This window comes from Podarcis liolepis (assembly GCF_965112155.1).
Source record: "Podarcis liolepis genome assembly, chromosome: 16".
NCBI classification, from domain to species: domain Eukaryota; kingdom Metazoa; phylum Chordata; class Lepidosauria; order Squamata; family Lacertidae; genus Podarcis; species Podarcis liolepis.
Window position 1 is genome coordinate 15,852,060 of NC_139567.1, and position 11,136 is coordinate 15,863,195.

At 56.8% G+C, this 11,136-nt stretch overlaps 1 protein-coding gene across 1 annotated transcript; it reads right to left on the reverse strand.

Moving 5' to 3' along the window:
* Positions 1 to 257: 257 nt before the first annotated feature.
* SCN2B (sodium voltage-gated channel beta subunit 2) lies at positions 258 to 8,908 on the reverse strand. Its single transcript, XM_083480837.1, has 5 exons — positions 8,449 to 8,908; positions 5,083 to 5,249; positions 3,758 to 3,968; positions 993 to 3,466; positions 258 to 816 (listed from the first exon to the last, which is right to left on the reverse strand). The coding sequence occupies exons 1-4, from the start codon at positions 8,516 to 8,518 to the stop codon at positions 3,267 to 3,269; spliced, it is 648 nt and encodes a 215-aa protein (XP_083336963.1). The 5' UTR covers positions 8,519 to 8,908; the 3' UTR covers positions 258 to 816; positions 993 to 3,266.
* Between the last annotated feature and the right edge of the window lie 2,228 nt (positions 8,909 to 11,136).

An 11,136-nucleotide genomic window follows, 5' to 3' on the forward strand; every position in this document is an offset into this window, starting at 1 on the left:
CCTGCCACGCCCCCAGCGCGCTCCTCTTTACGCCCACTCCCTGAGTCCGCAGAGAAGAAGCTTGCTCTTCGCCAGGTGTTCCGCTTGTCCCGACGCCAAGACGCAGACCATCCTCCGCCCGCTTTGGCTCAAGAGGAGGAGTCCGGCTGGTTCCGACAAGGATGGGCGGCGGAATGAACCTTCAGGCACCACCGTAAGAAAACCATTTAGGACAGGCGATGATTATTCAGTTGCAAAGGAAAGGCATTCTGCACATGTTCAGAGGCACGATCATCTTTATTATTTAATATGCTCTGGATGTAAGCCCTGCCCTAGGCTTTGTGTTGGGGTGAGGCGGACTAGGCGGCCTTCAGGATCCCAGGATCCTACAAACCAGGACCCCGCAGAGTTGCCCGGTCTATGCTCGTGAAGCTGAGGTCTCCCCACTGCCCAGCTGTCCCGGGAAAGAGGCGGAGCTACGCCTGTTCTGAGCTGCGCGCTCTGTTTTATTTCCCTGGACTCTGATTCCCCGGGACAGACCCAGGCAGGAAAAATGCTTACTCCCAACATAGCAGCAGAGGCAAAGCGAAAATACAAACAGCCAATGTGCAAAGTATGGTCAACGAAATCGTTTCCTGACTATGTACATGTGTATAGGTATGCATTATCTGTATATTTGTTTTCCTGCGTATGCACGAAAAGAGCAATAAAACATTCCATAATGTGGCTTTGGTTGAGAACCAAACGGCAAAATTTGGCAAAACAATAAAGAACAGGAAGGTGGCGGCAGGGGGCGCCGTCGAGCTGCCGGGTGGCGAGAGCAATAGGCATCTGCGTCTCCCGTGGGCAGTGGCGTAGCGTGGGGGGTGCAGGGGGGCCGGCCGCACCGGGCGCAACATCTGGGGGTTAGGGTTAGGGGGTGCAAATCCACGGGTTAGGGGGCGCAAATCCACGGGTTAGGGGGCGCAAATTACTTTTCTTGCCCCGGGTGCTGACAACCCACGCTACGCCACTGCCCGTGGGTGGGGGTGGGGGGCCAAATATCGAGCGTCGGGTCCTGGGAAAGTCAAGCAAGACCCAAAGGCAACTGCAGGCCACGGAACCAGCCGACGAGGTGCCCTTGGCCGGCCGGCCCTGCACTCTCCCCCACCCGCGTTTCAGTCGTGGGACTCCGGGGAGACGAACCATCACCCCCTTCTCCAGAAGGGATATTAGTGGTGTGGGATGTATTGATAGAGCAGCAAGTACAACATTTTCCAGTTGCCCAGAATGGACACACAGGGGGAAGTGGCTTCCTGTCATATCTGCTCTGGAGCCTCCTCTCCCTGTGGGTGACCAGGTGGATGGGCTAGGTGACGCTAGCTGTCCATGTAAAAGGGCTAGCCATGCAGCCATCTTCCCTTTTCCTCTTTTGGATCTTCACTTCTGGATTCCTACTGCTCCTGGCTCTTAGCCAGCACATGGCACGTCCTTACAGAGGATGGAGACCTAACTCGGACTTAACTTTACAGCCACAAGATAAAGCCTGCCTTCAGATTACTGCTGTGAACTGGACGTGAGAAAAACCTGTTATTTTTCAAGAAGACTGTGCTGCGTTATTCTTATTTTAAAAGGGAAATAAAGGGGAAATTTACCAGGAACAAGCCAGACTGGATTGCTTAATTAAAAGAGACTCGCGAGTCATCAACTTGCTTCCAATAAGTTGCAAAGGGACTGTGTCCTACTGTTTTGCTCACTAGCGTGAGTGAGGAGGGATAATATCAAAACAATATATCCTCTCCTACCTTCCTAAACATTCCCACAAGTGGTGACCTCCCCCCCCCCCCCCCGCAAAAAAGCTGTCTCCATTGTCAGGGGAGGCGAGAGCACCACCTTGTGGCCTGCTTAGCAGAGAACGAGCCAATCGCAGCAAGGCACCAAGGAACGAAGCAGAGCCTTGAGATGGGAGAAGCAAGAGGACTTGGGGGGCGCCTCCTCCCCACATTCACTGCCCTGCCTTTTTGCCCCCAGGTGCGACAGTGAGAGAAAACCGAGAGCCCCTTGAAGGACGGCAGGGTCCCAGGGTTGGTGGACGATGACCGGGCCTGGAGCCCAGCTGTGGCTGAGAGGAAGAGGCACCCAGGAATTGCCTGCTTCGGAGCCAAGGACGCAGCAAGCACCGAGGGACCTGATCCAGCTCTGCTCCCCTAGAGCCCTGGTGAAGTTTCCAGCAAGAGGCTGACGGGCACTGCCAGGTAAGTGCGCTCTACCGAAAGGAAAGCCGGAGCGTGGAGTGGGGAGGACAAGGCAGACAAGCCCAGGATCTTGCCCCTCCATGAGATCCAGACCTCTCCTCCGCCAGGGCCCTTCAGGAGCGCTCCTCCCAGCAGAAAGCATAGTCGCCCACCCAAGAAGAAAAAGCATGGCGCGGGGCGTGGGGCAAAGGCAGCATGCTCTCAGGAAATAAACAAGCAGTCTCCCACCCGCCATCCCCCCCAAAAAGCCTATTCCCAGAAAGACCCTCCCCCCAATTATGCTGGGCATAGGAAACATCAGGGGGTCGTGTGAGTTTGGATGGGGGTCAGGGAATAGCTGACACGCGTGAGCTTGCAAATGCCGGTTCTGGGAGGGAGTGCAGAATGTGCCGCCCTTTCGACCTCCCCCTCCCGCCCCGCTGGCAGTGAGTTGCGTTTGGCAGTAGTGGGTTGTGCTTGTGGCTTCTGTAGAAGGAAGACGATAAGTGGCAGTTTCTGCATCGGAAGGGGGAACCTCTTTTCCCCCACCCCACCTTCCTGGGGCCAATGCTCCCCTTCAGCAACAACACACACAAACACCCCCGTGGCGTCCCCTCAGGAAGGGAAAAGATCCCCTCCAGCGGGCGGAGTTTCTCACGGGGTGCCCCAGGTGACCTGGTGGGTGGGGGCGGGCCAGGAAGAAGCCTTTCCATACTTGGAGGCGCCGGGCAGAGAGGACCAACAGCAGGGGCGGGAGGAACAGGTCAAGACCTTCCCTGTGGCAAGTTGGGAGGCGAGCCCTCGCTCTCACCCCCCAAATCCTCCCTTTGCAACCCCCCCCCCAACTTTTTAGCCCTGGAATTCTTCCACAGAGGAGCGTGAGGAAGACCTGCTCTGCAGCGCCCTGCCCAGCTATGCGTGCAAGGTCTCAATGGAGAGGCTTAAGTGGGGGAGGGAGGGAGGGACCTCGACACTTCTGACACCAGTGGAGAGTCTTTAGAGGAAGCTCATGGATGCGGGAGGACGGAGGGGCAGAGTGCAGGAGGGGACCATCCCGGGCCGCCGGGCACCGGTCTACTTGGTGCCTTCATCGGGGTTCCCTTCGCCGTCCGTCTTGCCCTCCTCCTCCGTCTTCTGGTCGTCCGTGTTCAACCTCTGCTGCTTCTTGCGCCGCACGCACTTGACAGCCACCAGCACCAGGATGACCACGGCCAGGAACCCTCCCACCGTGGCGCCCACGATCACGGCCACCGTCGAGTCCCGCTCGGGAGGTTCTGCGGAGGAGACACAGCCGAGACTAGTGGGGGGCGGGGCTGAGGAAGGGCACGCGCAGCAGGCTTGATCCGCCCCCCGAGGGGGTTGGAGAGAGGGGCTAGGGGAGCAGGGGTTGGGACAGAGGGCAGGAGGGGTCCCCGCCCAGGCTTTGCAGGAAGGTGGGCTTCTGGGGTGGGCGTGGCCTTTCTAGGACGCTGCAGCACAGCAGGTAAGAAAAGCGTGTTGTTGTGTGGTGGGTCCTAGGGGGAGAGGGAGACCCTAGACGGCAGGCCTCCCGAAGGCTGACTGACCTTCGGTGATCACTATCAGGCTGATCTTGCCGTGTCCCTTCTGCCGGTCAGGGGGGTTCATGACGTAGCAGTGGTAGGTCCCTTCGTCGTCCAGCTGCACATTGTGGAGGGTGAAGGAGACGTCGTTCTTGATGGGGTTCCCAGTGAACTCCACGCGATCCCCAAAGCGGGTCTGCTCCATAGGAACAATCTTCAACCTAAACTGTAGAAACTGGAGAGGGGGGGGGGTGGCGTTAAGGAGCAGAGACTGCCGCAGTCCACGCAGGACGCTCTGGAAAGCTGCGACAAACCGTTTATGAACTATGTCTGGGCGATATATCACACCAGGGGAGCCATCTTGAATTGGGGGTACCCAGGAAAGCCCCGTCCCACATAACTGATGAAGGGATCCACACGCACCATTTGAATAGCAATGCCCATTAACTTTGGTTGGGGGGAGCCCTCAAATATTTTATCAATAATAATAAATTTTTATTTATATCCCGCCCTCCCCAGCTGAAGCTGGGCTCAGAGCGGCTAACAACAGTAAAATAATACAGCATTCTAAAATCAATTCATTATACAATCAGTTCAAATCAAATTAATGGCAACCATTGGGCTAGAGTACTGTGAGGAATTACCAAAGGAGGAGGTCAGGCTGTGCCTTGGCCAAAGGCCTGGTGGAACAGCTATTGAGGGGGCAAAGACCCCTTGGCCCCTAGGACTTGGGCTCCTATGTATCACACACCCTTTTAAAATAAAATAGAATAAATAAAATAAAATAAAATAAAATAAAATAAAATAAAATAAAATAAAATAAAATAAAATAAAATAAAATAAAATAAAATAAAATAAAATAAAATAAAATAAAATAAAATAAAAACAGGCTTTAGTAGCAAACACTAACCCTGGGACATGTGGTTGCAATAAAACGGGTGCCTCTGAGCACATGCACGAGTGCATTCCGCTTGATCGTGGCTTAAAAGGGGCAGCAGAGCTCATCTGTTACAGCAAACACGACGAACAGAGTTCTGGAACTTTAAAGACTAGCACATTTATTGTGGCAACAAGAAACTTAAGCCACAGTAGACGCTTGGCAGCTTCGCGTGGAATAAGTGCTACAACCCTCTCCCTCCGCCACACACAGACATTCACAGGAACCGCATTTGGGGACGGGTTGAAAGGACTTCCAAAGTCCAGGCTCTGCCGCTAAGTTGTTGCAGCGCCCTCTCAGCTGGGCACCCAGTGCAGGCGACCCAGTTTTGCACGCCCCTCAATCTGCCTCTGCGCCGCAGCATGCTTCGAGGAAGTGACCCGCCCAGCTCAGCTGCGGGCTGCAGACTCACCATCTCTTCGGTGCAATTGTCGCATTCCTGGTATGTCCAGTTAAGGGAGAACTGCTTCTTCTCCACCCGGTAGCAGGAGTTGAAGGTGCAGGTGAGGCGGACGGAGGAGCCATTCAGGGCCATGATGGTGAAAGGCGCCATGACCTCCATGCCCAGGCTGCTTGGCACTGCCGGAAGAAGAGGAGAACAGGGTAAGACAGGAGAGGCGAATCTACACCGGTCAGTTATAGCTTTTAAAATGTGTTATAAAAATGTGGCACCAGAGGGCGCTGCAGAGCAGCAATCAGTCCGCCATGAGAAATTGCATTGAGAGTTATATAGGGTTTTTTTTCTAATAGCCTTTATTTCATAGCATTTATACAGATCAGTGCAGACCCACCCTCGCTTGCTCTCCCACCCCACCCACCCATTACACACGAAGGGCAGCAACGTTGGGTCGGCAACCCCCCCCCCCATTTTTGCAGGAAGGCGGGCTCTTGACAAAGGACCCTCTGGGAGTTTGTTTGTTTGTTTGTTTGTTTCCAAAGGGGAAAGTGCTCAAGACAGTTCTATATTAAGTGATCATTTAAAACGGGATCCCAACTGTACCGGAAAAACGTAGCTGGAGAATTTCATAGAACAAGCCTGACGGGATAGCTCAGTCAGTAGAGCATAAAACTCTGCACCTCAGGGATGTGGGTTCGATCCCCACTTTGGGCAAAAGATCCCTGCATTGCAAGGGGTTGGACTAGATGACCCTTGGGGTCCCTTCCAACTTGACAATTCTTTGATGGCCAGAGAAGTGGGACGAGCGACTCCTGGTTGCAATGTGGACCGCTCCTATTCAAGGCGTCAGGCAGTCAGTCCTGCCCCTTTCATCAGCACTCCATTAGGAACTTAAGAAACTGCATTTATACCGAGTCAGACCACTGGTCCACATAGGCCAGTATTGTCAACACTGACTGGCAACAACAGCTCTCCAGGATTTGAGGCAGAGGCGTCTCCTCCTGGCCCTACCTGGAGATGCCCGCGGGGGTTGCTCCTGGGACCATCTGCATGCAGCGCACATGCCCTTTCCAGACCTCCCCTCTCCCCTTGTTTTTCTCCCCCTCCCGCCAGCATTCTGGCCCAGTTATTTGGGATTATTCTTCTTTTCTAAACGAGTTTTTTTGGGAGGAGGGGGCGTCTGAAAACTTCCCCGCCAGCCTGATGGCAGAGCGCTCCCCCTCTCGCGCGCGTTGCTGGAGAAGCTTTGGCTACCGAAGGACGCGCGCTGAGCTCCTGCGTCCGCCGCTGTTCCGTCCCTGCTACGGATGGCAGAAAGCCGGCCAAGAGCCCCGCCGCTTCCGTTCTCCCTCTCTGTTTCTTCGCGTTCATCTCAGCAGTTCCTCCCAGGTCCCCCTGGCTTTGAAGGCAGAGCCCCCAAAGGGTCTCCCCTCACCCTCACCTTCTTTATCGATCAGCCACGCGGGGGCTCAAGGCGAGTTTAAAGCGTGAAACTGCAGATGCTCAGAATAGTTCAGTTTCTGATCAGGGCTGCCACACTATAGTCTTTTTGTTTTGGCTTTAACAGATCAGGAACGTAGAAGGAATTGCAGAGGACGAAACGGCGGCTGGGGAGAGCGGAGAGATGCCTGGATTACCTGTTCCAGGACTGAACTAGCAATACCTGCCACCGCGTCTGGGGTCTGACATTCCCAGGCTGCACCACTGCTCCGAACCAAAGCTCCTTCCTCGTGGCCCTAAGACCCCACCTGAGTCACCCCGAGGGGATAATCATGGCAGCGTGCGTGCCCGACTCTCCACCCTGGGCGCATGCTCAGGAGTAGAGGGATTTCTGCTGCCCCACACGGGTATGGGTGTCATTCTTCCCGATCTCTGCTGCAGCTGGGTGGCAGCCCTGGGGCTTTAAGGAGACGCCTGAGGCAGGCAGTCCAAGGTCAGCTTGATTCTGTCAGTCCCTTTTGCTGACGCCTGGCAAACCGGTCTCCTGGCTGTTCCGAGGAGCCCCGAGTGCTGCAGAAGCTGCAGCCTCTGCAGTGCCTTGAATGCAGCAATTGCTGAGGCAGTTCCTGGCTCGTCAGATGCTACTGCAAAACTGGAACACATTCAACACACACCTCCCCCTTGCCGTACCCCGGGAGCCCCGAGGGGAAGACGGTGCGCCCTTAGTTCAGCTGGGATCTGCAGCTGAGATCAGGGGGCTCCTCGCCGAGCTGGCTACCCAGAGCAGCGTCTTGGCTGCGCCCCCTTCTCCCCACAAGCCCAGCCGCAGAAAGCCTGGCCTTTCTCCCCCTCATCCTTTCCAAAACGGTCGCCTGCGCGCTTTTTGCAGACCCTTCGCGCTCCTGTTTGAAGAGGCAGACCGGGCTGTGTGCTCGACCAGCGGGACACAAGCCTTGTAACGGAGGGGGCCGAGTAAGAAGGGGCTGGGAGTGGGGAGTAGCGAAGGCCCAGATCCAGATCTGGCCCCGGGGTCCTAGGCGCACCCGCCTCGTCTCTTCTCTCCCACATGGAACTGGTGATCACGGACTGCTGTAGAAAGGTCGCGCCTGGCAGCAGGGAGCCACTGGTGGCTAAGTCGGCCTTTACAGAGACCCTTTGGAAGGTGAGAGCAGGAGGAGCCACTGCTGGGCATCGCCAGCGGTGGCCAGGAAACCCTCGAAGGCTCCCACAAGGTTTCTGAGAGAAGCCCCTATGAATGCTGGGGAGTGGGCGCCGGCGCAGTATCCTAGGGGGTGGGAGGCAGTGGTTGGCCCCTGCTGAATCAAGAGGGGGCTCTCTTCCTGCGGAGTCGCCTGGTGGCAGCTGCAAATCCCCCCCTCGCCACACCCCACAGTCTAAGCGAGGGAAGAACCTGTGCCTCATTTTGGGAGGACCCAAGCAGGCGTGGGAGGGAGCAACTCTGGTCCCCAGGATAGGAGGCGGAGCAGCATCTGGCAACCCCGGCACAGCTGTGTGTGAGAGAGAGTGACCACATGCACACTGCCCTCAGCCGCTGCCCCCCGAGGCCACTTTCCAAAGATCCAAGCCCGGAGCGCTTTCCTCGGCATTGATATTCTCCGTTGCTGGCGACTGATCCGGCCAAAAATTGTGTAGCTCTGGCGAAGCACAGGCTCTGGCCGGTTCTTCCAGCAAATACACTGAGGGGCGCTGGCCAGGAAAGGGCCCTCCTCGAAGGCGCCCCCAAAAGACGCTCCCCGCCCGCCCTGGAGCCAAGGCAAAGCGGCGCTTCCTTCTCCTCCACCCTGGAGCGCAGCTGTCAGTGGGGTTGCGAAGCCGGGCAGGTCCGCAGCGGCCCTCGCCAGATTGCAGCAGCAGCCCCCTCCCCGCTGCTGCTCCCCTCCTTCCTCAGCTCCCCATGCCGGGACCCCAGAAGCCACTTACCCAGCGCGAGGCAGAGGATGAGGAGCGCCAGGGCGTGCGTCTTCGGGGGCCGGGGGGCTTCTCGGCTCATCCTCCGGGCCTAGCGGGGAGAGGGGGAGGGGGCCGGGCGGTGCGCTGCTTGGCTTGGCTTGGCTTGGGTGGAGGGGAGTGTCAAATGCGGGGTTTGGACTCGGAGGCATACATCATGTTCTGGAAGCTTTATGGCGAGGGCTCCAAGATGGCCGGCTGGAGGGTTTGGTGCTTCCCCTGCAGCCGCGGTTAAAAAAGGGGGGACACATCATTTCTGTGGTTGGCGAATCTCAGCAAAGGAAGTGGGAGGGCAGGAAACCCTTATGTGCCGGGAATGAGAGATGCTCCCAGCTTCCGCGGGGGCGGCGGGCTGGGGGAGAGCGGAGGATTAATCTCGACACCCCCTGGCTGCCCTCCCCGGTTCTGGTCAGGGAAGGGTCATAGCTCAGGGGCAAAGCACCGCATTTGGACGCAGAAGGTCCCAGATTCAACCCACAGCAGCATCTCCAGGTAGGGCTGAGGAAAGGCACCTGTCTAAAGGCTTGGAGAGCATTTTCCCGCCAGAGCTGACTGGACCTGGACCCGGAGAAAGCAGTTGCCACTGTCGCTACGTTCTTGGGCTGCTGCCCTTTCCCAAAGAGCAGAGCCGGCGGCCGAAGTCAGCTTCTCAGCCACCCGCTTCAGAGGGACGTCTTCTTGTCCTCCAGCCCAAACTATGCACGGCGTGCCACCTGGAGCAAATGCCCATTTCAAGGGCTGCCTCCCCCAAACATGCTGAGCAGGAGGAGAAGGCTAGTAGGGGACCTTCGCGCGGGGGTGGGGGAAGAATTCCCTGCTCTTCAAATGATTTATTGCCTGACCCCTCAATTTGGTCCTTGGGGAACCAAATGCATTTCATATTCCCAGCTAAAGCAACACTACCCCGAGCAAGAGAGAGAGCAGAGCAGCTCCTCCGACTGGCTATGGGACTCTTGCGCGCGCGCACACCCTTTCCTCTTTCGCAGCAACTACCCCAGCGACTGGGCAGGGAGAGCGAGAAGGGTCAAGAGTATCAATTTAGGCATCCCAGTGTGCATTAGGTAATCCAGCAGCCCTTCCCCACCCCCCACCGCGCGCAATCGACCAGGAGGACAGGAAGTGGCGCGGCAGCATGCTCCAGGCGAGTAGGTGGCAGGAATGGATGGATGCTCTCGCGCCTCTTCCACGGCAAGCAAACAAGACAGACCCCACGCCACCCTCTCCCCTCCCCCCCACCAAGCGCTGTTTGCCACGGCTGCTTCCTCCCCCTCCCAGTTGGCCCTGAGCTGCCCAGTCTGCGTTGCCAGTGGGAGCTGCTGGGGACCAGTCGGGACAGGGAGCCAGCGGCGAATCAAACGCCCCGCTCCCCATACAAACACACTGCAGGCTCCGAAGGCCTCCGCGCCCACAAGAGGCTCCCCCGGAGCTGCCTTGGTTACCCTGCTCCCTTCCTTGGGCACTGGCTGAAGTGTCGGGTGCGGAGAAAGAGCTCCCTTAACTTCTCCGCTTTCTGGACGCTCCAAGCGCGCCTTGCTGCAGCTGCTGGGAAATGTCGGAGGGCGGCAACGCGAAACCAAAGAATACAGCCGGCTGCGCTTCTGCACAGGCTCTGGGTGGCGTCTCCCGGGTCCGCTCAGAAAGAGCCCGCGCAGAGAGGGCTCTGGCAGTGTTATGGGTACGCTTTGGACTGCTCTCGCATCTGCTGGGGCTGCTTAGGGGTGAAGGAAGAGACTTGGCTACTGTGGGGAAGGGGAGCGAGGAAGGGACTGTTGAGCCGCTCCAAGCCCCAGCGCCGGCCTATCCCAGAGCCACGTCTTTCTACTGGGGCGCTATCCATAGTCCTGATGCAAGCGGCCTCCCGTCCCTCTCGCCTTCCTGATAGAAAGTAATGGTGAGCTGGGCTCATCCTGCGCAGGGAGGAGAGGGCACCGAGCCACCAACCTCAGTCTGCACCTGCCTGCCTTCTTCTTGGCATCTATCCAGTTTTGTCTTTTCGGGGGGATGGAGACAAACACAGAATTAGTTGTCTTCGGTTCTGCAAACTGTTATCCTTCCAATCTTCCACCCTGCCAGTCCTAATGGGCATCATACCCCAGTGGCTTCTGAGTCCAGATGGTTTCAGTGGCTATTAACCCCAGGTGGAGGTGTTCATACACCTACTAGAAAGAGGAGAATTTGGGGTCTATCACTCATGCTCCTTATGCACTGGGCTAGGCAAGGAGGGCTGAGGAAGCTGGAGAACGGCCTAGCTCTGTTGGCTGTGTGTACCTGACTTGTCTGAGGCCCTTCAAATTTACCCTGTTGGGCTCAGCCAAATCCGATGAACAGGGCTAGTACAGTGGTATCTCAGGTTAAGTACTTAATTCGTTCCGGAGGTCCGTTCTTACCCTGAAACTGTTCTTAACCTGAAGCACCACTTTAGCTAATGGGGCCTCCCGCTGCCCCTGTGCCGCTGCCACGCGATTTCTGTTCTCATCCTGAAGCAAAGTTCTTAACCCGAGGTACTATTTCTGGGTTAGCGGAGTCTGTAACCTGAAGTGTATGTAACCCGAGGTACCACTGTATATAAGTCATATCTAGTAGTCACCTCCATTAATTTGACAACAGTGACAGTACAGCTCTCTGACTTCTAGGGTGTTTTGCGCTCACAGAGGCTGCCCA

Excerpts from the sequence above, each read along its gene's own strand:
- SCN2B (XM_083480837.1), bottom strand. The coding sequence starts at position 8,518 with ATGAGCCGAGAAGCCCCCCGGCCCCCGAAGACGCACGCCCTGGCGCTC. Across the intron at positions 5,250-8,448 it reads CATCCTCTGCCTCGCGCTGG|TGCCAAGCAGCCTGGGCATG; the intron begins GTAAGTGGCTTC and ends TTCTTCCGGCAG. Across the intron at positions 3,467-3,757 it reads CCTGATAGTGATCACCGAAG|AACCTCCCGAGCGGGACTCG; the intron begins GTCAGTCAGCCT and ends TCTCCTCCGCAG.